Source organism: Carcharhinus amblyrhynchos, chromosome 7 (genome assembly GCF_965287045.1).
Source record: "Carcharhinus amblyrhynchos chromosome 7, sCarAmb.v2.hapA, whole genome shotgun sequence".
In the NCBI taxonomy this organism is placed as follows: Eukaryota; Metazoa; Chordata; class Chondrichthyes; order Carcharhiniformes; family Carcharhinidae; genus Carcharhinus; species Carcharhinus amblyrhynchos.
The window spans coordinates 119,126,393-119,152,633 of NC_137330.1; the positions used below are offsets into that span (position 1 = coordinate 119,126,393).

General features: G+C 46.9%; 2 protein-coding genes across 2 annotated transcripts in view; one reads left to right on the forward strand and one right to left on the reverse strand.

The window, feature by feature from the left end:
* The window catches only part of parp1 (poly (ADP-ribose) polymerase 1), a 70,025-nt gene that overhangs the window by 25,593 nt on the left and 18,191 nt on the right, over nucleotides 1-26,241 (reverse strand). The window contains exons 5-11 of the mRNA XM_080193026.1: nucleotides 13,216-13,309; nucleotides 12,306-12,422; nucleotides 11,046-11,222; nucleotides 9,348-9,480; nucleotides 8,159-8,299; nucleotides 6,757-7,002; nucleotides 733-801 (exon numbers count right to left, since the gene is read on the reverse strand). Of these exons, the coding sequence (XP_080049152.1) occupies nucleotides 733-801; nucleotides 6,757-7,002; nucleotides 8,159-8,299; nucleotides 9,348-9,480; nucleotides 11,046-11,222; nucleotides 12,306-12,422; nucleotides 13,216-13,309 (977 nt within the window). The remainder of the gene's footprint in view (nucleotides 1-732; nucleotides 802-6,756; nucleotides 7,003-8,158; nucleotides 8,300-9,347; nucleotides 9,481-11,045; nucleotides 11,223-12,305; nucleotides 12,423-13,215; nucleotides 13,310-26,241) is intronic.
* Nucleotides 21,793-23,089, forward strand: adorb1a (adenosine receptor B1a). The gene has a single exon (XM_080193106.1). The coding sequence runs from the start codon at nucleotides 22,121-22,123 to the stop codon at nucleotides 23,087-23,089; it is 969 nt and encodes a 322-aa protein (XP_080049232.1). The 5' UTR covers nucleotides 21,793-22,120.

The following is a 26,241-nucleotide window of genomic DNA, read 5'->3' on the forward strand; positions in this document are numbered from 1 at the left end:
CTCTGGCACGTAGAAGGCTGAGGGTGATCTTATAGAGGTCTATAAAATAATGTGCGGCACAGATCAGGTAGATAGTCAATATCTTTTCCCAAAGGTAGGGGAGTCTAAAACTAGAGGGCACAGGTTTAAGGCGAGAGATACAAAAGTGTCCAGAGGAGCAATTTTTTCACACAGAGGATAGTGAATGTCTGAAACAAGCTTCCAGAGGTAATAGTAGAGGCGGGTACAATTTTGTTTTTTTACAAAGGATTTAGTTACATGTGTAAGATGGCTATTGAGGGATATGGACCAAATGTGGGCAATTGGAATTAGTTTAGGGATTTAAAAAAAAGGGCGCATGGACAAATTGGGCCGAAGGGCCTGTTTCCATGCCATAAACCTCTATAACCAATTTGAGTAGTTGCTGAAGTCAGTGCTCAGGGGACCAGCAAAAATGCTGTAAGGATTTTTAAAAACTTAATTTGAGACTTGACATGAGATGAATGTAACCAGCTCAGGAGGAACAAGTGACTTTACACCTCTGGTTGCCAAATCCCTCCAACAGTTCCTTCAGCTCCTGTCTGGGTTTGTGGTAGATTAACGGAGAGATTGATAATTATGAATAGTGAACAACTCCATTATTCTTTGATCGTTGTACCAGGAGGATAGATGAACGAAATGATTAACATCCAGCAATTGCTTAGTTCCTATGGAAACATCTGCAGCTGGTTCCAGCATTCAGGCTCCACATACCAGAATCAGGATCAACAGCACCTCCTCCTTTAACTGTTAGCTTCATCTTCTTCTCGGACTTGCTGGAGCCTGTGTGAGAGAGAGCCAAACATAAGAACATAAGAAATAGGAGCAGGAGTAGGCCATCTAGCCCTTCGAGCCTGCCCCGCCATTCAATAAGATCATGGCTGATCTGAAGTGGCTCAGTTCCACTTTCCCACTTTCTCCCCATAACCCTTAATCCCCTCGCCTACCAAAAACCTATCTACCCGCGTCTTAAATATATTTAGCGAGGCAGCCTCCACCACTTCAACGGGCAGAGAATTCCAGAGATTCACCACCCTTTGAGTGAAGAAGTCCCTCCTCAACTCTGTTCTAAACTGCAACCCCCCCCCACCCCCCCTTACCTTGAGGCTGTGCCCTCTAGTCCTGCTGTCCTTTCTGAGCGGGAAGAACCTCTCCACCTCTACCCTATCCATCCCTTTCATCATCTTATACGTCTCAATGAGATCTCCCCTCATCCTTCTAAACTCTAACGAGTACAAGCCCAGTCTATTCAGCCTCTCCTCATAGCTCAACCCCCTCAACTCCGGTATCAGCCGAGTGAACCTCCTCTGCACTCCCTCCAAGGCCAAAATATCCTTGCGCAAGTGCGGCAACCAAAACTGCACATAGTACTCCAGCTGCGGTCTCACCAGTGCCCTGTACAGTTGCAGCAAGACCTCCCTACTTTTATATTCAATCCCCCTCGCTATGAAGGCCAGCATCCCATTTGCCTTCCTGACCACCTGCTGCACCTGTAGGCTGGGTTTTTGCGACTCATGCACAAGGACCCCCAGGTCCCTCTGCACCGTAGCATGCTGCAGCTTTTCGCCCTGTAAGTAGTAGTCCTTCCTACCATTATTCCTACCAAAGTGGAAAACCTCACGCTTGCCAACAGTGTATTCCATCTGCCAGGTCCTCGCCCACTCACTCAGCCTATCTAGATCCCTCTGCAGACTTTCCACACCCTCCGCACAATTTGCTGTTCCACTTTGTGTCATCAGCAAATTTCGACACCTTACACTCGGCTCCCTCCTCCAGATCATCTATATAAATGGTAAATAGCTGAGGCCCCAGCACCGATCCCTGGGGCACTCCACTAGTCACCAACCGCCAATCCAAATAGCACCCATTGACGCCCACTCTATGCCTCCTATTTGACAGCCAATCCCCTATCCACGCTAACACCCTACCCCCAACTCCATGCCCCCTAACCTTCTGTAATAGCCTTTTGTGCAGCACCTTATCAAACGCCTTCTGAAAATCGAGAAACACCACATCCACCGGTTCCCCTCTATCCACCGCACTAGACACATCCTCATAGAATTCCAATAAATTCGTCAGACACGACTTCCCCTTAACGAAACCGTGCTGCATCTGCTCTATCAAACAATTCTTCTCAAGATGTCTCGCTATTTTCTCTTTGATTACGGATTCAAGCATTTTTTCCTACAACAGACGTTAAACTAACCGGACTATAATTCCCTGCCTTTTGCCTGCTACCCTTTTTAAACAGCGGCATAACATTAGCCGTTTTCCAATCTTCCGGCACTACCTGGAATCCAGCGAGGTTTAGAAAATAATCACCAAGGCATCCACTATCACCTCTGCCATTTCCTTCAGAATCCTTGGATGCATTCCATCCGGTCCTGGGGACTTGTCCACCATCAGTCCCTCTAGTCTGTCGAGCACTGCCTCTCTAGTAACAATGATCTCATTCAGGCCCTCCACTCCTACCATCTTTCCATCGTTAACACCCGGCAAAGTATTTGCGTCCTCCTCCGTGAAGACCGAAGCAAAAAAGTTATTCAAGGCCTCAGCCATTTCCTCATCCCCCACCACTAAATCCCCCCTCTCATCCTCTAAGGGTCCAACATTCACCCTAGGCAGCCTTCTCCTTTTTATATATTTATAAAAACTCTTACTATCCTTTTTTATATTAAGCGCTAGCCTAGATTCATAGTTTATCCTTCCTTTATCAACTTCTTCGTCATTCTTTGTTGATATTTAAACCTCTCCCAATCCTCTTCTCGCCCACTACTTTTAGCCACTCTAAACGCATCAGCTTTTAATTTAATACTCTCCTTTATCTCCTTCGTTATCCACGGCTGATTATCTCTTCTCCTACGATCCTTCTTTTCCATCGGAATAAATTTCTGCTGAGCACCAAGAAAGATCTCCTTAAAGATCCTCCACTGTTCCTCAGCAGACCTACCTCCCAATCTGCGCCCCCAATCTACATTCGCCAATTCCTCTCTCATCCTATCATACTCCCCTCTGTTCAAACAAAGGACACAGGTCCGGGATCCACTTTCTCCTCCTCCATCCACATCAGAAACTCCACCATACAATGATCATTCTTCCCAAGAGGATCCTTCACCACAAGGTCCCTAATTCTACCTGCCTCATTACATAACACCAGATCTAAGATAGCTCGCTCCCTCGTCGGCTCCAACACACACTGTTCAAGGAAACTATCCCGGCAGCATTCCAAGAACTCTTCCTCAAGCCCACCACGTCCAACATGGGTCAACTAATTAATATGTAGATTGAAATCCCCCATAATTATCGCCATTCCATTCCTGCGCGCAGCATTTATTTGCGCGTTTACAGCCTGCCCCACCTCCAGGTCATTATTTGGGGGCCTATAGACGACACCCACCAGCGTCTTCCTCCCCTTGCTGTTCCTAATCTCCACCCACAACGATTCCACGTTCTGCTCTTTGGCGCCTATATCTTCCCTTACTACCACCCTGATACTATCCTTAATCAGCAGAGCTACCCCATCCCCCTTTTTCCTCCCGTCTATCCTTCCTAAACACTCAATACCCCTGTACATTCAGCTCCCAGTCCCTGTCACCTTGCAGCCACGTCTCTGTAATGGCCACCAGATCATATCCATTTGTGCTGATCTGCACCACCAGCTCATTCACTTTGTTCCAAATGCTTCGTGCATTCAGATAAAGTGTCTTCATCCCAGCCTTCACCTGGACCCTATTTGAAGGAACGCTACCAACCTTACTCATGCCCCCTACTCACTTTATTATTGAGACATCCTTGGCCTCTTCCCATATCTGTACCCTCTCCTTTACTTTAGGCCCTGTAATTTCACCTACCCTCGCACCCTCCCCCCCCACTAATTAGTTTAAAGCCCTATCCACAGTCCTATTTATACGATTCACCAGGACTCTGGTCCCAGCACGGTTCAGACCAACACCATCCCACCTGAACAGGTCCCACCTGTCAAGCCTGATTGAGTATCATTCTTACCAACACAAGCATTCAAATTAGGAGGAGTAGCCTCAAACCTGCTCAGCCATTCAATAAGATTGTGGCTGACCTGATTGTGGCCTCAACTCCACATTCCTGCCCATCCCCAAACTCCCTAGTCAAGAATGGGGTCAGTTTAGCTCAGTTGCCTGAACGGTTGGTTTATGATGCAAAGCAATACCAACAGCATGGGTTCAATTCCTCTATCAGCTGAGATTATTCATGACGGCCGTGCCTTCTCAACCTTCTTCCTTGCCTGAGTTAGTTAAATCACTCAAAGGTGAAGAGTAGCTAGCTTATGGTTATCTGGGACTGTGGCAGCTTTAGCTTTAGTCAAGAATCTACTGACCTCTGCCTTAAAAATATTCACTGACTCTACCTCCATCACGCTCTGGGGAAGAGAGTTCCAAAGATTCTCAACTGTATGAGAGAAAAAAATTCTTCTCATCTGTCCTACATGGGCAACTCTAACAGTGACCCCTAATTCTTGATTCTCCCACAAGGGGAAGAATCCTCTCAACATTCACCCTGTCAAGACCCCTCAGGATCTTACAAATTTCAATAAAATCACCTCTCATTCCTCTAAACTACAACAGATACAAGCCCTTTCCTCATGTTGAATAGTACAGTCCCAGCAGTTGAATGAAGCTTCTCTGAACTGCTTCATACGCATTTATATCCTTCCTTAAATGAGGAGGCCAAAGCTGTATACAATACTCTAGATGTGGACAGATTGGTGAAAGAGGCATTGACGTGGTTGGTTTCATCGATATGGAGATGCTGACGTTGGACTGGGGTAGACACAGTAAGCAATTTCACAACACCAGGTCAAAGGTTTATTTGGTAGGGCGAGCTTTCTGAACACTACTCCTTCATCAGGTGAGAGACGAGGGGGCAGCTGAGCTCGTGCTACCAAATAAACCTTTAATCTGGTGTTGTGAGATTTCTTATTTGGTTTCATTGGTCAGAACATTGAAGACAGGAGTTGGGATGTCTCGTTGAAGTTGTACAAGACATTGGTACGGCCACACTTGGAATACTGTGTACAGTTCTGGTCACCCTATTACAGAAAGGATATTATTAAACTAGGAGTGCAGGGAAGATTTACTAGGATGCTACCAGGTCTTGATGGTTTGAGTTAAAGGACAGGCTGGATAGACCAGGACTTTTCTTCCTGGAGCATAGGAGACTCGGGTGATCTTATAGAGGCCTATAAAATAATGAGGGGCACAGATCAGCTAGATAGTCAACATCTATTCCCAAAGGTAGTGGAGTCTAAAACTAGCGGGCATAGGTTTAAGGTGAGAGGGGAGAGATACAAAAGGGTCAGAGGGGCAATTTTTTCCACACAGGGGTAGAGTGTGTCTGGAACAAGCTGCTAGAACTAGTAGTAGAGGCAGGTACAATTTTGTTTTTTAAAAAGCATTTAGACAGCTACATGGATAAGGTAGGTATAGAGAGATATGAGCCAAACGTGGGCAATTGGGGCTAGCTTAGTGCTTAAAAAAAGGATGGCATGGACAAGTTGGGCCAAAGGGCCTGCTTCCATGCTGTAAACCTCTATGACTCTATGTGGTCTCACTAAGGCCCTGTACGACTATTGCAAAACATCCCTACTTTTATATTCCATTCCCCTTGCAAGAAACAACATTCCATTTGCCTTCATCATCTCACACTCTAATCTTTCTTGATTAAAGTATCAGGACTCTGTATCTCTGCATTCTGCAATTGCTTCCTTAAATAATATATTGCTTTTTTATTCTTCCTGACAAAGGACAAGTTCACACTTTCCCACATTTTACTCCATTTGCCAAATTTCTGTCCAATCATTTAACCTGCCTCTATTCCTTTGCAGACTGTGTGCTCTTCACAACTTGTTTTTCTACATATCGTTATGAATTTTGCACTCATACAGCAAGTCCCTTCATTCAAATCATTGCTATGGTTCTCAGCTAGGAAAGTGAAGATGATTTTGTAACAGTGTGGCTGACTCTAAACAGTTCTGAAGTCACCTCTCCAGCCGACCCCAAAACCATTACAGATCACAACAGAGCGGATCATCCCCACATGAACTGCTGTCTACGAAGGTAGCCCATGACCATCTCAGCAAACGCAGACAGGGACGGATAATAAACACCAGCCATATCGGTGATACCCACAACATCACACAAATTACAAAACAAACACATTAATTAACTCAAACTAACTTTGGTGTCAGCTGTGGCTCAGTGGGTAGCATTCTCACCTCGATTCAAAAGGTTGTGGGTCCAAGCCCCAACTCCAGAGACTTGAGCACACAATCCAGGCTGACGGTTCAGTGCAGTACTGAGGGAGTGCTGCAGTGTGGGCAGTGCTGTCTTTCAGATGCAATATTAAACCAAGGTCCCACTCATCCTTTTGATGAGTGTGAAAGATGTCATTGAACTGTACCAAGAGTTACTTCTGGTATCCTGACTGGTATCTATCCTTCAACAAATCAGCCTGTTGTGGAAAATGGCTGACCTCTACCTCAATTCCATTTACTTAGATCTATATTGCTTCAGAAATCAGTAAGAATATCCCTACATGTGAGTGAAACACATTACCTAATTATCTGATTCATTGTTGTTGGGAACTTGCTGTGTACAAATTGGCTGCCCTGGTCCCTACATTATAACAGTGATTACACGTCACAAACTACTTCATTGGCTACTCTGAGGTTGAGATAAATGTGATAAACTAGATGACTGTTACCTTCCTCCAGCTTGACTTTGCCACTGGAGCTTTTTGAAACCTTATTCACAGCAGACTTCTCAGCAACGGGAGGTTCTGACACCATCGCGGGGGCGATTTCAGCTCCCCAGGGAGAGATCCCATGGACTGACAGCAACTCCTGAAGGCCCTTTCCAGACTGAAGATCTTCGAGGAAATCTTCACAAACCACCCTGACATTGGCTTCCTTCACCTCTTCCATCTTCTTGTTCATTTTGTCTAACTCCTCTGTAGAAAAATCAACAGCAATCAGTCAAAGCCACCTAGTAGGAAAAAAACCATCAGATGATCATAGAAACAGGCCATTCAGCCCCTCAGCCTGGCCCACTGTTAGACAGGACACATAACAGGAGGCCAGGGAATCCCTACATTGCAAAAGGAGGTCATTTGGGCCATCGAATCTGCACCGACTACAATCCCACCCAGGTCCTATTCTTGTAACCCCACCTATTTATCCTGCTAATCCCCTGACACTAGAGTCAATTTAGCATGGCCAATCCACCTAACCCACACGTCTATGGACTGTTAGGAAACCGTAGCACCCGGAGGAAATCCACGCAGGCATGGGGAGAATGTGTAAGCTCCACACAGATAGTTCCTTGGACCTGTTCAGACTTTCAATTAACTCCAAGAAATCTCCAGCTCAATTCCATCTACCCTGTCTGAAATTAATCCTGCTGTCACTCTTGGTAGCGTTACCCTGTCACTCAGGACAGGTACTACACGAGTTAGATACAGAGTAAAACACTCTCTCTACATTGTCCTAGCATTCAGGACAGGTACAGCATGGCTTAGATACAGAATAAAGCTTTCCCTACACTGTGTCATCAAATACAACTGGGACAGAGAGGGGGGAAAGGGAGGGGCCAGCGATGGAGAAGGGACTGAGAGGTGGAAGGGGTAGAGAGAGAATGCAAGCTAAGGCACCATCCATTTCTTTTAGAATCCTAGAATCCTTACAGTGCAGGGGGCCATTCAGCCTGTCAAGTCTGCACCGACAACAATCCCACCCAGCCCCTATCCCTGTAACCCCACATATTTACCCTGCTAATGTTTCATACATACACATCCGGGACACTAAGGGCCAATCCACCTAACCTGCACGTTTGGACTGTGGGAGGAAACCACAGCACCTGGAGGAAACCCATGCAAACATGCGGAGAACGTGCAAACTTCATATAGTTGCCCAAGGCTGGAACTGAACCCAGGTCCCTGACATTGTGAGGCAGCAGGCCTAATCACTGTGCCACGATGCTTTCCTTTAATTCTGTTTAAAAAAAGAAACAAGATCTCACTCTTCAGTAATCCCTTGACATTGAACCTGGAGAGATTCAGTTAAAAAGTGTGTTCCTGCATTATAAGCTTCCATGGGTCATCACCGTACTCTGTGAGCTGATGCACAGCTTGGCCTTGCTGGCTGTTCCTGTGATCTTCCCTCCAAACTCTTCCACCAGATTCTTCAGTTCATCCTTTTTCTTGGTGAGTTTTCCCAGGATGAGGACTTTCATGTTTGCCAGAGGTAAACCTATGGGGAGAGGAGAAAAACATGATACCATTGAGGATAGCAAGTTCCTCAAATCTTTGACCCCCCCCTCCCAAGTGGAGCCTATGACTGGCCTGGTAGCAGCGAGAGAGTGGGGAGGAGAGAAAGAGAAGAAACAGAGTCAGGTTCCCAGTGCTGACTATCATCCAGTTCCATTACAGCTCTCTTCTCCAACCCCATACTTCACTGGAGCTCCCTCACTGACCTTTCCCCATTGGAAATTGGAAGGAAAAGTGATCTGGTTGAAACATGTAATCCTGAGAGGATATTTCCCTTTGTGGGACAGGCTAGAACCAAGAGACACCGTTTAAGAATAACGCCTCTGTTTCACTTTTAAGATGCAGATGAGAAGAATTTTTTCTCTCAGAGATCTCCTCCTTAGAGTGCATTCGGTCATTGAATATATTCAAAGCAGAGTTAGAAAAGTTTTGATCAACAAGGAATCAAGAATTTTTGGGGGGAGGGGGGTGCACGGCGGTGGTAGCAGGCGGCAAAGTGGAGTTAAGATCACAATCCAATTAGCCTTGATTTTACTGAATGAAGACTGAAGAGACCGAATTCTTGTGTTCTTCTCCCCTCCAGTCTCAGTCCTACCTCCACACTGGAACTGACAACCCCGGCCCCAGAGATACAAGAGAGGGAGGTCATAACAACATCTTGGGCCGGGGAAGATCTATGAGTTGGCCCCACACAGGAGCGAAGCTATGCTCATGAATAATAGGAGTAGGAGTCAGCCTTTGGTCCCCTCAAGCCTGCTTTGCCATTCCATAAGATCAAGATTGGGGCCTATATGGTCACCACCAGAACCTTTAAATCCCCGATAGATCCAAAATTTGTCGAACTCCAGCTTGAATATATTCAATGATCCAGTGAAACTCCTCCTCACCAACTGAAATCTATCTTTATGGATGTCCATCCTGGCACATTGCAAAAAATACCCCCCCCCACCCCCGAATCTCTCCCATTTCTGACTTGAGTCAAAGACAGACTTTGTGGAAACTGGTGCAACCCTGGGCTGGGCCTTGCATACCTACGGGTGCCGAGGAAACACTGGTGTCAGTGGAGGCAACTTTCTCAGTGCTGGCAGCCGGGGGCGTGGGAGGAAAAATCCGGACCTGCTTCTTGAACTTGAACTTCTTCAGGTAGGGAATCTCATGGAATTCCTGGAAATCAGAAAATTCCGCAGATGAAGGTTTCAGTCCCGCAAACACACAGTGACAGACCGGCAGAGGGAGGATGGAGGAGACAGTGACAACAAAGGGAGAGAATGCTGGGCTCAAGGTCAAAAACGCCAAGGCCTCCCCACAGCACTCTGAGAATGTGGTCAGAGACACCTGTCACCATGACACATGTCTGGCCAATTAGGAGGGGTGGGACTGGGGCTCCCACTTTAATAATTAAAGACCTACACATAAGGAGTATCAATCATAGGGTCAACATGAGGCAGACCTTTCAAACCTGATTACCAAAGAAACAAACCATCAGGAAACACTGCCAGAAAAGATAAAGTCAAGGCAGTAAGTGATACAGAGGTCGAGTGTTCAAATCCCATTGTGGCACATTTATATCATAATCATTCAGTCCAATTACCAGTGAGAGCTATTTGAGAGAGTTATCCAATTCACAGAATTGATATGGCGCAAAAGGAGGCCACGTGGCCTATCCTGTCTGCACTAGCTCTCAAAGCTTGCATTTTGACCGAGTGCCATTCCCTGCCTTTTCCCCGTATCCCTGCACACTGCTTCTATTCAAATAATCATCTCATGCCCTCTTGAATTGCTTTGATTGAACCTGCCTCCACTACACTAGCAGGCATATTTATCCAATCCCCTGTGGGAAATTATTGTTGAATCTACTTCTGCCTTTTGTTTAGGCAGAGCAATCCAGACCAAACTGACTCCCATCTCCCCTTTCTTAAAGTTTATTTATTAGTCACAAGTAAGGCTTACATTAACACTGCAATGAAGTTACTATGAAGTTACTGTGAAATTCCCCTAGTCGCCACATTCTGGCACCTGTTCAGGTCAATGCACCTAACCAGCACGTTTTTCAGACCATAGGAGGAAACCAGAGCACCTGGAAGAAACCCACGCAGACATGGGGACAAGGTGCAAACTCCACAGTCCCTGTGCTGTGAAGCAGCAATGCTAATCACTGTGCTACTGTACCACTCCAGTTTTCTACTACTAATCTTCAAAAGAGAAAATTGGGGAGAGTGGTGAATACTTGTGGCCTTTTGTGCAGCTAGTTCAATCCTTCTGTTCTTAATAATAGTCAGCAGAGACCCTGGCCCCCACCAGGCAAGGACCCTGGCACTTAAATTTGTAAAAGATGCAAGTTCTTTGTTTCCAGCAGGCAATTTGTGTTGTTTGTGGAACTAAGTTGTGCATCTTAACATGTAACCAGGTAAATTGTGATGTTGGCTGAGGAATATTGTCCAGGGCACCAGGGATAACTCTTCACTTCTTGAAAGCAAAGTCACCCACCTGAGGGGCAGACAGGGTCACGGTTTAAAGTCTCAATGGAAAACGAGACCTCTGACAGTACAGTGGCCCCTCAGTATTGCACTGGAATGCCAGTAGAGATGTCTGTGCTCAAGTTTCTGTAGTCAGACTTGAACCCACAACTTAGCATTTGAGCTGCTCCTGACCCCTAACGGAACAAAAACAAATTGCAACCAACAAAAGTCATAGCACAGGATTTCCGTCACGGCAGTACAGTCACATACCTTCGGAATGACCCAGTCCTTGCGGTCAGGTGTCTGGGTGCTGGCAAAGCACTTGGTCCAGGCAGTAATGTTCCCAGTGCAGCTGTAGGCTTCACCTTTCAACTGCAACTGCCCTTTGCATTCTGTACAGGGCAACAGCGCGCCAAACAACATTCCATCTGTCACTTGGTCCAGGATCTACACAGAACCAAAGCAAAACACACGTGAGCAGCAGGAGAAGGGCTACAGAACTCAAACTCCACCTTCAGAGCAAGAACCTAAATGACATAAATATAAAGGTTGATGCAGATGTCTGTCACGCCCTGCATCCCTGACTACTAATTTTAATACTCCACTCCATTCACATTCATCCACTACTGAATCCACAACACTGGATCAGTACTCTTGCACACTTGCAAGGACACACCATGCAAATACGACGGACCACTAACTGCAGAAACAAAATAAGAGCAATGCCTCCATTTGGCCGATCAGCCTTGGTTTGGGCCTTCCTTATTTAGCAGAGGCAGAAGATATAGTACAGAGGCAGAGCCAATCACACTGTGCCTCAACGTCAATCAAAATGAAGGGAATATTTCTGAAAGAGCCAATCAAAATGGTCAGGCAGGATTAGGAAACGAGTCCGAGGGGCAGTTTGGACTAATATAACTTATAACAAAAAGAACCCCAGTCCCTCTGCCAGGCTCATTATTCCCTCTCCATATCTACCATCACACAGACATTAGGAACAGGAGGACCCCTGAACCTGTTGCACCATTCAAACTGACCATGGATGATTTATATGTTAATTCCATTTGTACACTTTCACTCTACATCTCTCAATACCTTTAAAAGGGTGGCATGGTGGCACAGTGGTTAGCACTGCTGCCTCACAGCGCCAGAGACCCAGGTTCAATTCCGGTCTTGGGTCACTGTCTGTGTGGGGTTTGCAAGTTCTCTCCTAATCTGCGTGGGTTTCTGCTGGGTCTCCAGTTTCCTCCCAAAGATGTGTGGGTTAGGCGAATTGGTCACACTAACTTGCCCCTTAGTGTCGGGGGGGCAAGTAAGGTAAATAAATGAAGTACGAGTGGGATTGTTATCAGTGTGGGCTCGATGGGCTGAGTGGCCTGCTTCTGCACTGTAAGGATTCTATCATTCTAATACCCTTCCTTAATAAAAATTCTTCAATCTCAGTCTCAACACTCGACTAACATCAGCTTCACATCAGCCTCTTGGTGAACTACCCAATCTGAGCCACAGGGAAGTGCAAAAATCACTCACGGCTGATTCTCCAGAGGGAACCTCTTGCTTGTTGGCGATCAGGAGCTCTCGGAGATCATTAGTAGAGCAGCACTTCTTCAATTCATCCTTAATACTCCAGATTAACTGGCTCTGTTCCTGCAAAGAGAGAGTGGGAAAGGTAAGAGAGTGCGCACGAGAGAAAGAGTGAGTATCCTTGCGAGGGAGGAGACCAGAGAGAATGCCCACTGAAAGAATGTGTACATGCAAGAGCAAACACGTATGTGCGAGAGAGAGCCTGCAACTGCAACTGTACACGTGTGTAAATTGTGTGAGATAATGAGCAGCAGGGAGGCAAGGTTAGGAGGTAAAGGGGGGCTGCTGAGTGTAAAGGGATAAAAAGCAGAAAATACAAAGCAAGAAGGCGAATGGAGGAGAGGAGATGTTTAAAGTGAGGGGAAAGGGGAAAGAGGAAAGAACAAGGTCAGTGGAACAGAATGGAGTACAGAGGTACAGAGATACAGAGGATAGAGGGAAGGCACACGGAGAAAACAAAAAGAAGGGGGAAAAGAAGGTGGGCTGAGAAGAGAGAAACATGGAAAAGAGAGAGTGACAGACAGATAAGGAGGAGAGAGAAAGTTTTCCTTTATGGAAAGTGATCCCTGGTTGATGGCTGAGCGGCTCATCCCAAGATCACTGATTTTACAGCGCCGTTGCCCACCCCACACTCCCACCACCACCCTTCACTCACACTCTAACCCCTCCCAATGCATAGTCCACAACTCTCCTTCCCAAAACTGATCAATCCCTGCCAACACTCCAAACCTTCTCACCCATCACACCCCCAAGTGCAGACAACCTCCCACCGAGCGCCCCCATTCAGCCACACACTACACCACCCACTCCCGCACAGACACATCCCCCCCCCAACCCCAGGCACCAAAACACTCACTTTCAGCTCCTTCTCCAGCTTCGACATTTTCTCTTCCTTCTTTTTCTTCTTCTTGGATGTTGCCTCCCCATCGACATCTTCCCCTTTTCTTTTCCTGTAGAACCATGAGAAATGTCAAACCAGGTGTTAGCACCCGTGTCCCTCTCCAAGGCTCAGTACCTAATCTCTTTCCGGGCCCGCCATCCTATCCCTCTCTGAACTCAGAGTGAGGCACAAATCAAGGACTTCAATTCTAGAAGATAGAGGACATTTGACAGAAGCACACTGGTTAACACTGTCCAGGGATCCATGTTCAATTCCAGCCTCGGGTGACTGTGCAAAAGTTTGCACATTCTCCCCGTGTTTGCACAGGTTTCCTCCAGGTGCTCTGATTTCCTTCCACAGTCTAAGGTTTAGAACATAAGAACATAAGAAATAGGAGGAGTAGGCCATCTAGCCCTTTGAGCCTGCCCCGCCATTCGAGCCTGCCCCGCCATTCAATAAGATCATGGCTGATCTATCGTGGCTCAGTTCCACATTCCCGCCCTCTCCCCATAACCCTTAATCCCCTCTCGTATCAAAAACCCATCAACCCGCGTCTTAAAAATATTTAGCGAGGTAGCCTCCACTACTTCAACGGGCAGAGAATTCCAGAGATTCACCACCCTTTGAGTGAAGAAGTTCCTCAACTCCGTTCTAAACCGCCCCCCCTTTATCTTGAGGCTGTGCCCCCTAGTCCTACTGTCCTTTCTGAGCGGGAAGAGTCTCTCCACCTCTATCCTATCCATCCCATTCATCATCTTATACGTCTCAATGAGATCTCCCCTCATTCTTCTAAACTCTAACGAGTACAAGCCTAGCTTATTCAGTCTCTCCTCATAGCTCAACCCCCTCAACTCCGGTATCAGCCTAGTAAACCTCCTCTGCACTCCCTCCAAGGCCAAAATATCCTTGCGTAAGTGCAGCGAACAAAACTGCACAGTACTCCAGCTGCAGCCTCACCAATGCCCTATACAGCCACAGCAAGACCTCCCTACTTTTATATTCAATCCCCCTCGCTATGAAGGCCAGCATCCCATTCGCCTTCCTGACCACCTGCTGCACCTGCAAGCTGGGTTTTTGCGACTCATGCACAAGGACCCCGAGGTCCCTCTGCACCGTCGCCTGCTGCAGTTTTTCGCCACGTAAGTAATAGTCCTTCCTACCATTCTTCCTACCAAAGTGGACCACCTCGCACTTGCCAACATTACATTCCATTTGCCATTTCCTGGCCCATTCGCCCAGCCTATCTAGATCCTTCTGTAGACTCTCCACACCCTTCGCACAATTTGCCGTTCCACCAATCTTGGTGTCATCAGCAAATTTCGACACCATACACTCGGTTCCCTCCTCCAGATCATCTATATAAATGGTAAATAGCTGAGGCCCCAGCACCGACCCCTGGGGCACTCCACTAGTCACCAACCACCAATCCAAATAGCACCCATTGACCCCCACTCTCTGCCTCCTATTTGACAACCAATCCTCTATCCACGCTAACACCCCACCCCCAACTCCATGTCCCCTGACCTTCTGCAATAACCTCTTGTGAGGTACCTTGTCAAACGCCTTCTGAAAATCCAGAAAGACCACATCCACCGGCTCTCCTCTATCCACCGCCCTAGACACATCCTCATAGAACTCCAGTAAATTTGTCAGACACAACTTCCCTTTAATGAAACCATGCTGCGTCCGCTCTATCAAGCAACTCCTCTCAAGATGCCTCGCTATTTCCTCCTTGATGACGGATTCTAACATTTTACCTACAACAGACGTTAAACTAACCGGCCTATAATTCCCTGCCTTTTGCCTGCCACCCTTCTTAAACAACGGCGTAACATTAGCTGCTTTCCAATCTTGCGGCACTTCCCCGGAATCCAGCGACGTCTGGAAAATAACCACCAAGGCATCCACTATCACCTCCGCCATTTCTTTCAGAACCCTCGGATGCATTCCATCCGGTCCTGGCAACTTGTCCACAATCAGCCCCTCCAGTCTGTCGAGCACCGCCTCTCTCTTAACAGTAATGTCATTAAGACCCTTCAGTCCTACCACCTTTCCATCTCTAACACCCGGCAAATTATTCACATCCTCCTCCATGAAGACAGAAACAAAAAAGTTATTCAGGACCTCAGCCATATCCCCATCTCCTACCACTAAGTCCCCCTTCTCGTCCTCTAAGGGACCAACGTTCACCCTAGCCAGCCTCTTCCTTTCTATATATTTATAAAAACTCTTGCTATCCTTTTTTATATTAAGCGCTAGCCCAGCTTCATAGTTTCTCCTACCCTTCTTTATCAACTTCTTTGTCAATCTTTGTTGACATTTAAACCTCTCCCAATCCTCTTCTCGCCCACTACTCTTAGCTACTCTAAACACCTCCGCTTTTAATTTAACACTTTCCTTCACCTCCTTCGTTATCCACGGCTTATTACCTCTCCTCCTACTGTCCTTTTTGACCATCGGAATAAATTTCCGCTGAGCACCAAGAAAGATCTCCTTAAAGATTCTCCACTGCTCCTCAGCAGACCTACCTTCCAACGCGCTCCCCCAGTCCACATTTGCCAATTCTTCTCTCATCCTACCGTACTCCCCTCTGTTCAGGTGGATTGGCTGTGCTAAACGTGTTGGATTATAGGGACGGGTGGATGGGAGGGCCTGGGTGGGATGCTCTTTTGAGAGTCGATACTGGCTTGATGGCCTCTTTTTACCATGTAGAAATTCTATGGCAGTAAAATTTAATCTGCTCTCTCATTGACCCCCAAGGAATTTACATATTCAACCATTTTCTACTCTTATTTCGGATGATTGGAACACAAACACACAGGGGCCGTGGGTGAGTCTGCCCACTGCCACTAATTTAAAAAAGAACACTTCACTAATGATCGGCTCTTTCTCCAGCGAGGCCATTATTCCAGGAGGAGAGGGTAAGAAACAGGATACCGTTAGCTCAGATTCTTGTCACCTCATCTGGAAACTGATCCTTAAAAAGAGGATTAGAGCAATTAGAGCAGAGTGTCACACACCTGCCAGCATCTCGCACAGACAACAACTCTCTAAATAAAATGGAGAGCATCAAGAAATGAATAGAGGCTCCAGGTACACAATCGATGAAGGTGAGGGGGACTTCGAGCTGGGGTCTTACTGATGGTCGTAAACGGCTATTTGTTTTTGGGAAGGAAATCTGCCAACTTTGGCGGTTTAGCCAAGATGTGAGGTTGGACCCACAGCCATGGGATTTGAGTAAACCGCCCTCTGAAAATGCCCTACCATAGACCGTGGTATCACCAACACCTTCCAACACCGATCAACGTGAACTCACAGAGCTGAGAAGGAAAAGGTGAGAGCTGTCAACCCCGTCCCTTCAGCATATGGGTGGCTTTTGCAGGAAGGGAGCCAGGGTCATGGAGACAGGAGGCTGGTTAAAAAAACGAACCCAGAGAGAAGAGCATAGGTGCAAGCTAGGATTGAGGATGGGAAGAGACGAGAGCGCTTTTGAAGCCAGGGTTTTAGTTCCATTACTGGAAGCCACTGAAGATTAAAGAAAACGCAATTAAAAATCCTGTAGATGCAGTTTCAGGAAAACTAAGCAAGCCAGGCAGAAAGAGAGGGAAACAGAGATAACATTTCAGGTTGTGCCTCTTCATCAGAGCTGGGAGATTTTTGTGAGAATTTAAGATTTTAACCAAGTTCCCTCTTTTATTCCTGCAACTGGTTGAAATCTGTTTCTTTACGGAATCGCCCAGTTTTGACGAAGGGTCATCACAATGAAACATATCCCTTCCATCAAAACATTTCATAGTTTTAAAAGCTTCTATTACGTCAACCATCAGCCTCCCCCTTTCAAGAGAAAAAATACCCTGCCTGTCAATCCTTTCTGATATGTATAACCCTATACGTTATATATATATATCCCTATATATATAGTATATATATAGGATATAAATGAAGCTGAAATGGTTGCTACGAGAGGACACAGGTTTAAGGTGCAGGGAAGCAAGTACAGAGGAGATGTTAGGGTTAAGTTTTTCACTCAGAGGATGGTGAGAGTGTGGAATCGGCTGCTGTCAGTGGTGGTGGAGGCGAACTCACTGGGGTCTTTTAAAAGACTTCTGGATGAGTGTATGGGATCTAATGGGATTGGAAGTTACAGATAGTTCTATAGCTTAGTAGGTATAGAAGTGATTGGCGCAACTAGTGGGCCAAAGGGCCTGTTTGTGCTGTAGTGTTCTATATACTCCTACAACATACATCTACTCTCCAGTGCTTCTATTTTTTTTAAAACCATTATTATGGGATGTGGGTATCGTTGGCTAGACTAGCATTTATTGCCCATCCCTAGTTGCCTTTCAAAAGATAGTGGTGAATGGCCTTCTTCAACTTTTGCAGTCACCGCAATGCACAGTGCTGTACGAGAGGGAATTCCAGGGTTTTGACCCAGTGACAGTGAAGGAACAGTGATGTATTTCCAAATCAGGATAGTGACTGACTTGGAGGGGAACCTCCAGGTGGTGGTGTTCCCATCTGTCTGCTGCTCTTGTCCTTCACGATGGTAGTGGTCGTGAGTTTGGAAGGTGCTGCCTAAGAAACCTTGGTGAGTTTCCTACAATGCATCTTGTAGACGGTGCACATGGCTGCCTCTGTGCATTGGCGGTGGATGGATTGAATGTTTGTGGAAGGAGCAGTAATCAAGTGGGCTGCTTTGTCCTGGATGGTGTTGAGCTTCGAGTATTGTTGGAGCAGCATTCGTCCAGGCAAGTGGAGCATATTCCATTATAACCTTGATTTGTGCCTTGTAGACTTGGAGGAGTCAGGAGGTGAGCTTTGTGCTGCAGGATTCCTGGCCTCTGACCTGCTCTGGTAGCCACAGTATTTATATAACTAGTCCAGTTTAGTTTCTGGTCAATGGTAACCCCCAGGATTTTGACAGTTGGGGATTTAGAGATGATAATGGTATTGAATGTCAAGGGGCGATTGTTGGATCTGCAATTGTTGTGGATGATCACTTTGTGCCTGACACTTGTGTAGCACGAATGTTACTTACCAATTGTCAAACCAAGCCTGGATATTGTCCAGGTCTTGCTGCATTTGACGTGAGCTGCTTCAGTATCCGAGTCGAAAATGGTACTGAAGTTTGTGCAATCATCAGTGAACATCTCCACTTCTGACTTAATTGATGAAGCAGCTGAAAACAGTTGGGCTTAGGACATTATCTTGAGGAACTCCTGCAGTGATGCCCTGGAGCTGAGATAATTGACCTCCAATAAGCTCAAATATCTTTTGTGGTAGGTATGACTCCAACCTGGATTCTCACTGAATCCAGTTTTGCTAGTGTTCCTTGATGCCATTCTCCGTCAAATGCTGCCTTGATCTCGAGGGCAGTCATTCTCTCCTCAACTCTGTTGTCCATTTTGAACCAAGGCTGGAATGAGGTCAGGAGCTGAGTGACCCTGACGGAACCTAAACTGAATGTCCATGAGCAGGCTATTGCTAAGTGCAGCTTGACAGTGCTACTGATAATACCTTCCATCGCTTTACTAGTGATTGAGAATAGACTGAGGTAATGGTAACTGGCCAGGTTGGATTTGTCCTGTTTCTTGTGTGCAGGACATACCAGGGCAATTTTCCACATTGCCAGATAAATGCCAGTAGCTGTACTGGAACAGCTAGGGGCGTGGCAAGTTCTGTAGCACAAGTCTTCAGTATTATTGCTGAAATATTGCAGCATCCAGTGTCTCCAACCATTTCTTGATTTCACAAAGTGAATCAAATTGGCTGAAGATTGACATCTGCAATGCTGGGAACTCCAGAGGAGACCGAGATGGATCATTCACTCAGTACTTCTGGCTGAAGATTGCTGTGAATGCTTCAGCCTTATCTTTTGCACAGGTGTGCTGGGCTCCTCCATCACTGAGGATGGGGATATTTGTGGAAATTCTTCTTCCAGTGACTTGTTTATTGTCCATCACCATTCATGGCTGGATGTGATCCATTGGCTTGTGATTGCTTAGCTTTGCCCATCATTTATTGCTTATGCTATTTGGTACGCAAGTAGAACTGTTTTGTAGCTTCAACAGGTCAACACCTCATTTTTAGCTATGTTCACTTGTATTCTTCATTGAACCAGAGTTGGTCTCCTAGGTTGGTGGAAATAGTAGACTGGAGGTTACGCCAGGCTACAAGATTCCAGATTGTGGTCGAGTACAATGCAACTGATGGTCCACAGCGACTCATGGATGCCCAGTTTGGAACTGCTAGATCTGTTTGAAATCTGTCCCAGTTAGCACGGTGACGGTGCCACACATCATGATAAGAGTATCTCCTCAATGTGAATACGGAACTTTGTCTCCACAAGGACTGTACAGTGATCACAACTTGGATTTTCCGATACTGTCATGGACAGATATACCTGTGGCAGGCAAGTTGGTGAGGATAGGATCAAGTGCATTTTCCCCCTCTTACTGGTTCCCTCACCACCTGAAGTGTCAATCTAATCATTCAGGACCCAGCCAGTTTGGTCTGTGGTGGGACTACCAAGCCATTCTGGGCAATGGACACTGAAGTCCCACAGCCGGAATACATTCTGTGCCCTTCCCACCCTCCAAGTAATGTTCAATATGAAAGAGAACTGAGGCAGCAGCTGAGGGGGAAGTACATGGCAAGGCTGACATAGATTTTTGATCATTAACAGAATGAAGGGTTACGGGGAAAGAGCAGGAAAGTGGACGTGAGCAATGTCAGATCATTCATGACTCTGCAGAATGGCACTGCACGTTGAATGGGCCGAATGGCCCACTTGTTCCTATTTTGGTAGCCATGATATGGAGACGCTAGTGTTGGACTGGGGTAAGTACAGTAAGAAATCTCGCAACGCCAGGTTAAAGTCCAACAGATTTATTTTGGTAGCATAAGCTTTCGGAGTGTAGCTCCTTCTTCAGGTGAGTGAGTTGTGTTCACAAACAGGGCATATATAGACACAGACTCAATTTACAAGATAATGGTTGGAATGCGAGTCTTTACAGGTAATCAAGTCTTAAAGGTACAGACATGAGAGTGGAGAGAGGGTTAAACACAGGTTAAAGTGATGTGCATTGTCCCCAGCCAGGACAGTTAGTGAGATTTTGCAAGCCCAGGCAAATCGTGGGCATTACAGATAGTGTGATATGAGCCCAAGATCTCGGTTGAGGCCATCATCATGTGTACGGAACTTGGCTATCAGTTTCTGCTCAGCAATTCTGCGTTGTCATGTGTTGTGAAGGCCGTCTTGGAGAATGCTTCCCAAAGATCGGACTCTGTCTGTACCTTTAAGAGCTGAATACCTGTAAAGACTCACATTTCAACCATTATCTTGTAAATTGAGTCTGTGTCTATACAGGCCCTGTTTGTGAATACAACTCCTCACTCACCTAAGGGGCAACACTCCAAAAGCTTGTGCTACCAAATAAACCTGTTAGGCTTTAACCTGGTGTTCTGAGATGTCCTATTATGGTAATCAACCAGTTTCCTTGCACAGGTTTGATCTGGTGCCACAAACCTTCATAGGGTCCGGAGTCCCAAAGCAACTCCCTCCTGACTGTATATCACTGTGCCACAACCTCTGCTGGGTCTGTCCTGCCAGTGATAGAGGCCATACCCAATGTCTGGGGCATTATCTGTCAGGTATGATTCCACGAGAACAACTACGTCAGGCTGTTGCTTGATTAGTCCGTGAGTCAGTCCTCAGGTGTTAATAAGGAGAATCTTGCAGGGTTGTGGATTGGGTTTGCCATTGTCGTTTCTGGTGCTAGGTGATGCTGGGTGGTCCATCCAGTTTTGTTCCATTTATAGCTGTTGAATACAACTGAGTGGCTTGTTAGACTATTCACTTAAGAGATAACCACATGACTGTGGGTCTGGAGTCACATGTGTAGGTCAGACCAGGTAAGAACGACAGATTTCCTTCCCGAAAGGGCATTACTGAACCAGATGGGTTTTTACAATAAAGCAACCCGCTCGATTGGTACCCCTTCCACAAACATTCACTCTCCACCCACTGAAACACAGTGGCAGCCCTGTTTACCACCTACAAGATTCACTGCAGGAACTCACCAAGGTAGCACCTTGCAAACCTATGGCCACTACCATCTAGGACAAGAGCACCTGGGAATACCACCACCTGGAGGTTCCCTTCCAAGTCACTTACCAGTCTGACTTGAAAATCATAGAAACCCTACAGTGCAGAAAGAGGCCATTTGGCCCACTAAGTCTTCACTGATCACCATCCCACCTAGGCTCTACCCCCATATCCCTACATATTTACCCGCGAACCAATGCATCTCAGGACACTAAGGAGCAATTTTTAGCATGGCCAATCAACCTAACCTGCACATCTTTGGACTGTGGGAGGAAACGCACGCAGACACGAGGAGAATGTGCAAACTCCACATACACAGTGACCCAAGCTGGGAATCGAACCCAGGTCCTAGGAGCTGTGAAGCAGCAGTGCTAACCACTGTGCTACCATGCCGCCCCAAGTGTATCACTGTTCCGTCATCATCGTGTGGTGAAAATCCTGGAATTCCCTAACAGTGCTGTGGGTGTTCCTACACCACGTGGACTGCAGAAGTTCAAAGAGATAACTCACCATAATTGGGATGGGCAATAAATGCTGGCCTAACCAGCAATGCCACATTGCATAAATTGAATTTAAAAAGTACCAATTAGTTAATAACTGTATCAATCATTCTGTATCAGATTTAAGGTGAAGACAATCCGACAAACAAGAGGACGACAAAGACAGTTTGCTCCAAAGCTGAAACGAGCTAACAAGGGGAAGGCAGTGGCAGACAGACTGAAAGCCTGCTGAAAGAACCCAGCAAATCAGAACACCTTTTGGCAGGCACATATAATGTCATCCCCAAACAGCACAGCTGCTGGACAGACAAACACTACGCTTCCCAATGTTCCTGCTGTGACGCTTAACCTTCCGTACGCGGTGGCAGAGCTGGTGATTGCGGTAACATCCACTGTGGGCAATGCGCTGGTCTGTGTTGCTGTGCTCTGGGATCATCGGCTTCGCACCATCACCAACTACTTCCTGGTGTCGCTCGCCGTGGCAGACTTCTGTGTGGGTGCCCTGGCTGTCCCTTGTGCCATACTGACTGATCTGGGAATCCCCAGGAACAACTTCCACCTCTGCGTCCTGATGCTCTCTGTCCTCATCATATTAACCCAAAGCTCCATCTTCAGTCTGCTGGCTGTGGCCATCGAACGTTATGTGGCCATCTTCCGCCCCCTGCGCTATCAGTCCATTGTGACGCCCAGAAACGCTAGTGGCACTATCGCCATCACCTGGCTCCTGTCTCTCCTCATTGGTCTAGTGCCTCTGATGGGATGGCATCAGCCCTTGTTGGCAGATGGACATTGCTTCTTTGTAACAGTGATGGACATGACCTACATGGTCTACTTTAACTTCTTTGGCTGCGTCCTGGGACCCCTGGCTGCCATGTTCGCCATCTATGCCCGCATCTTGGCAGAGGTGCATCGGCTGGTAGCCAGAGTGGGTGAGGGGCGACGGGATGGGGAAAAGGCTGCGGGAGCCAAGCGGGAGATGAAGACGGCCAGCTCACTCTTCCTAGTGCTTGCCCTCTTTGCCATCTGCTGGCTTCCCCTTCATGTGATTAACTGTGTCCTCCTGCTCTGCCCACAGTGCCCTGTCCCACTGCCCCTCCTGCTGGTCGCCATCATCCTCTCCCACGCCAACTCCGCTGTCAACCCAATTCTCTATGCCTTCAAAATGAAGGCCTTCAGAACGGCCTTCAAGGCCATATTCCTGTGTCACCCCTCACAGGTGGGGCCTACCACGAGGGTGGAATGACACCCTCTGCCGCTGTAGGCACTCCAGGTTTTGCAGCCAAGTTTTGATGACCAGAGCTATCCCCATCTCTCTCTCTCAATGGCCTCACCTCAGGACAGACGGCAGGGGCATGGGCAGTTCACAGTGCCTCAGTATTCTGCCAATGTCAACAGAATAGACAACCACGAGGAGTAGCAGCATCACAATCCAGCCCAAACCAGTCACCAGCCAACGTCCAGCTGCTTTTTCCAGCAGAACTTATGGGGAAGAAATCAGGGAACAGGGGTCGAGAGCGTTGTGTCTTCTCTCTAACCCAGAGAATTCAAGGAACTCTGTCCATTATCCCCCCTAATTATCAATCTGAGGAACGCTGATCATGATCCCCTCTCTCTAACCCACAATCTAGATCTGTACTCCTTTGTATAGAAATTGAGGGATGAGTGATGGAGTTGATAAAAAGATGATCACCGAGTTTGATACAGCAAAAATATTTCCTCCATTGGGAAAGGAAAAAAAAGGGCTTCAATCTTAAAATTTGAGCTAGGTCGGTCAGAATGACTTCAGGAATCATTTCTTTGTACAGAAGGCAGTGGAACACTCTCCCACAAACAGTTGTGAAGGCTTGCCGTCGAATATAAATTTAAAAAGATGGAGATTGCTAGATATTTATTCATCGAGCGTATTATTTAAGGAGCCAAGATTGAATGACGGAACAGGTTTGAGGGGCTATTGAATCCTACAACAGCACAGCCTAGGAGGTTATTTGGCCCCTTGTATCTGCACCAGATCTTATGAAGAATAATCCAGTTCGTCCCAATTCCTGGTTCTTCCCTCATTTCCCTGCAAACTTAACCAATTTTGAATACCATTATTGAATCTGCCTCCACCATACTCTCAGGCAGCATATTCCAGATTTTAACCACTCAAGGGGGTCAGAGCTATAATAGATACCTGGGAGTGATTACGAACTGGAATCTAATCGAGGGGTTCAGATGGTTTATATATAGAATAATGGATACCTGGGATCGATTACAGCCTGGAATCTAATCGAAGGGTACAGATGGTTTATATATAAAATAATGGATACCTGGGAGTGATTACAGACTGAAATCTAATCAAGGGGTTTGGATGGTTTAGAACATAGAAAAACTACAGCACAAACAGGCCCTTCGACCCACAAGTTGTGCTGAACATGTCCCTACCTACTAGTCTTACCTATAACCCTCTATCTTACTAAGTCCCATGTACTTATCCAAAAGTCTCTTAAAAGACCCTATTGAATCCGCCTCCACCACCACTGCTGGCAGCCGATTCCACGCACCCACCACCCTGAGTGAAGAACTTACCCTGACATCTCCTCGGTACCTACTCCCCAGCATCTTAAACCTGTGTCCTCGTGTGGCAGCCATTTCAGCCCTGGGAAAAAAGCCTCTGAGAATCCACCCGATCAATACCTCTCAACATCTTATACACCTCTATCAGGTCACCCCTTACCATTCGTCTCTCCAAGGAGAAAAGACCGAGCACTCTCAACCTATCCTCACAAGGCATGCCACCCAATCCATGCAACAACCTTGTGGATCTCCTCTGCACCCTTCCTATGGCTTCCACATCCTTCTTGTAATGAGGTGACCAGACTGAGCACAGTACTCCAAGTGGGGTCTGACCAGGGTCTTATACAGCTGCATGCAGCATTATCTCCCGACTCCTAAACTCAATTACACGGCTGATGATGGCCGTACACCACTTGCCTTCTTAACCACACTCTCTACCTGCGAAGCTAATTTGAGCGTCCTATGAACCTGGACCCCAAAATCCTTCTGATCTTCCACACTACTAAGAGTCTTATCCTTAATATTATATTCCGTCATCCTATTTGACCTGCCAAAATGAATCACCACACACTTATCCGGGTTGAAGTCCATCTGCCACTTCTCCACCCAGTCTTACATAAGAACATAAGAAATAGGAGCAGGAGTAGGCCATCTAGCCCTTCGAGCCTGCCCCGCCATTCAATAAGATCATGGCTGATCTGTCGTGGCTCAGTTCCACATTCCCGCCCTCTCCCCATAACCCTTAATCCCCTCTCTTATCAAAAACCCATCAACCCACGTCTTAAAAATATTTAGCGAGGCAGCCTCCACCACCTCAACGGACAGAGAATTCCAGAGATTCACCACCCTTTGAGTGAAGAAGTTCCTCCTCAACTCCGTTCTAAACCACCCCCCCTTTATCTTGAGGCTGTGCCCCCTAGTCCTACTGTCCTTTCTGAGCAGGAAAAGTCTCTCCACCTCCATCCTATCCATCCCATTCATCATCTTATACGTCTCAATGAGATCTCCCCTCATTCTTCTAAACTCTAACGAGTACAAGCCTAGTTTATTCAGCCTCTCCTCATAGCTCAACCCCCTCAACTCCGGTTATCAGCCTAGTAAACCTCCTCTGCACTCCCTCCAAGGCCAAAATATCCTTGCGTAAGTACGGCGACCAAAACTGCACACAGTACTCCAGCCGCGGCCTCACCAATGCCCTATACAGCTGCAGCAAGACCTCCCTACTTTTATATTCAATCCCCCTCGCTATGAAGGCCAGCATCCCATTCGCCTTCCTGACCACCTGCTGCACCTGCAAGCTGGGTTTTTGCGACTCATGCACAAGGACCCCGAGGTCCCTCTGCACCGTCGCCTGCTGCAGTTTTTCGCCACGTAAGTAATAGTCCTTCCTACCATTCTTCCTACCAAAGTGGACCACCTCACACTTGCCAACATTAAATTCCATTTGCCATTTCCTGGCCCATTCGCTCAGCCTATCTAGATCCTTCTGTAGACTCTCCACACCCTCCGCGCAATTTGCCGTTCCACCAATCTTGGTGTCATCAGCAAATTTCGACACCATACACTCGGTTCCCTCCTCCAGATCATCTATATAAATGGTAAATAGCTGAGGCCCCAGCACCAACCCCTGGGGCACTCCACTAGTCACCAACCGCCAGTCCGAATAGCACCCATTAACCCCCACTCTCTGCCTCCTATTTGACAACCAATCCTCTATCCACGCTATCACCCTACCCCCAACTCCATGCCCCCTTACCTTCTGCAATAACCTCTTGTGAGGTACCTTGTCAAACGCCTTCTGAAAATCCAGAAAGACCACATCCACCGCCCTAGACACAT

Coding starts and splice junctions, on each gene's coding strand:
- adorb1a (XM_080193106.1), top strand. CDS start 22,121: ATGTCATCCCCAAACAGCACAGCTGCTGGACAGACAAACACTACGCTT.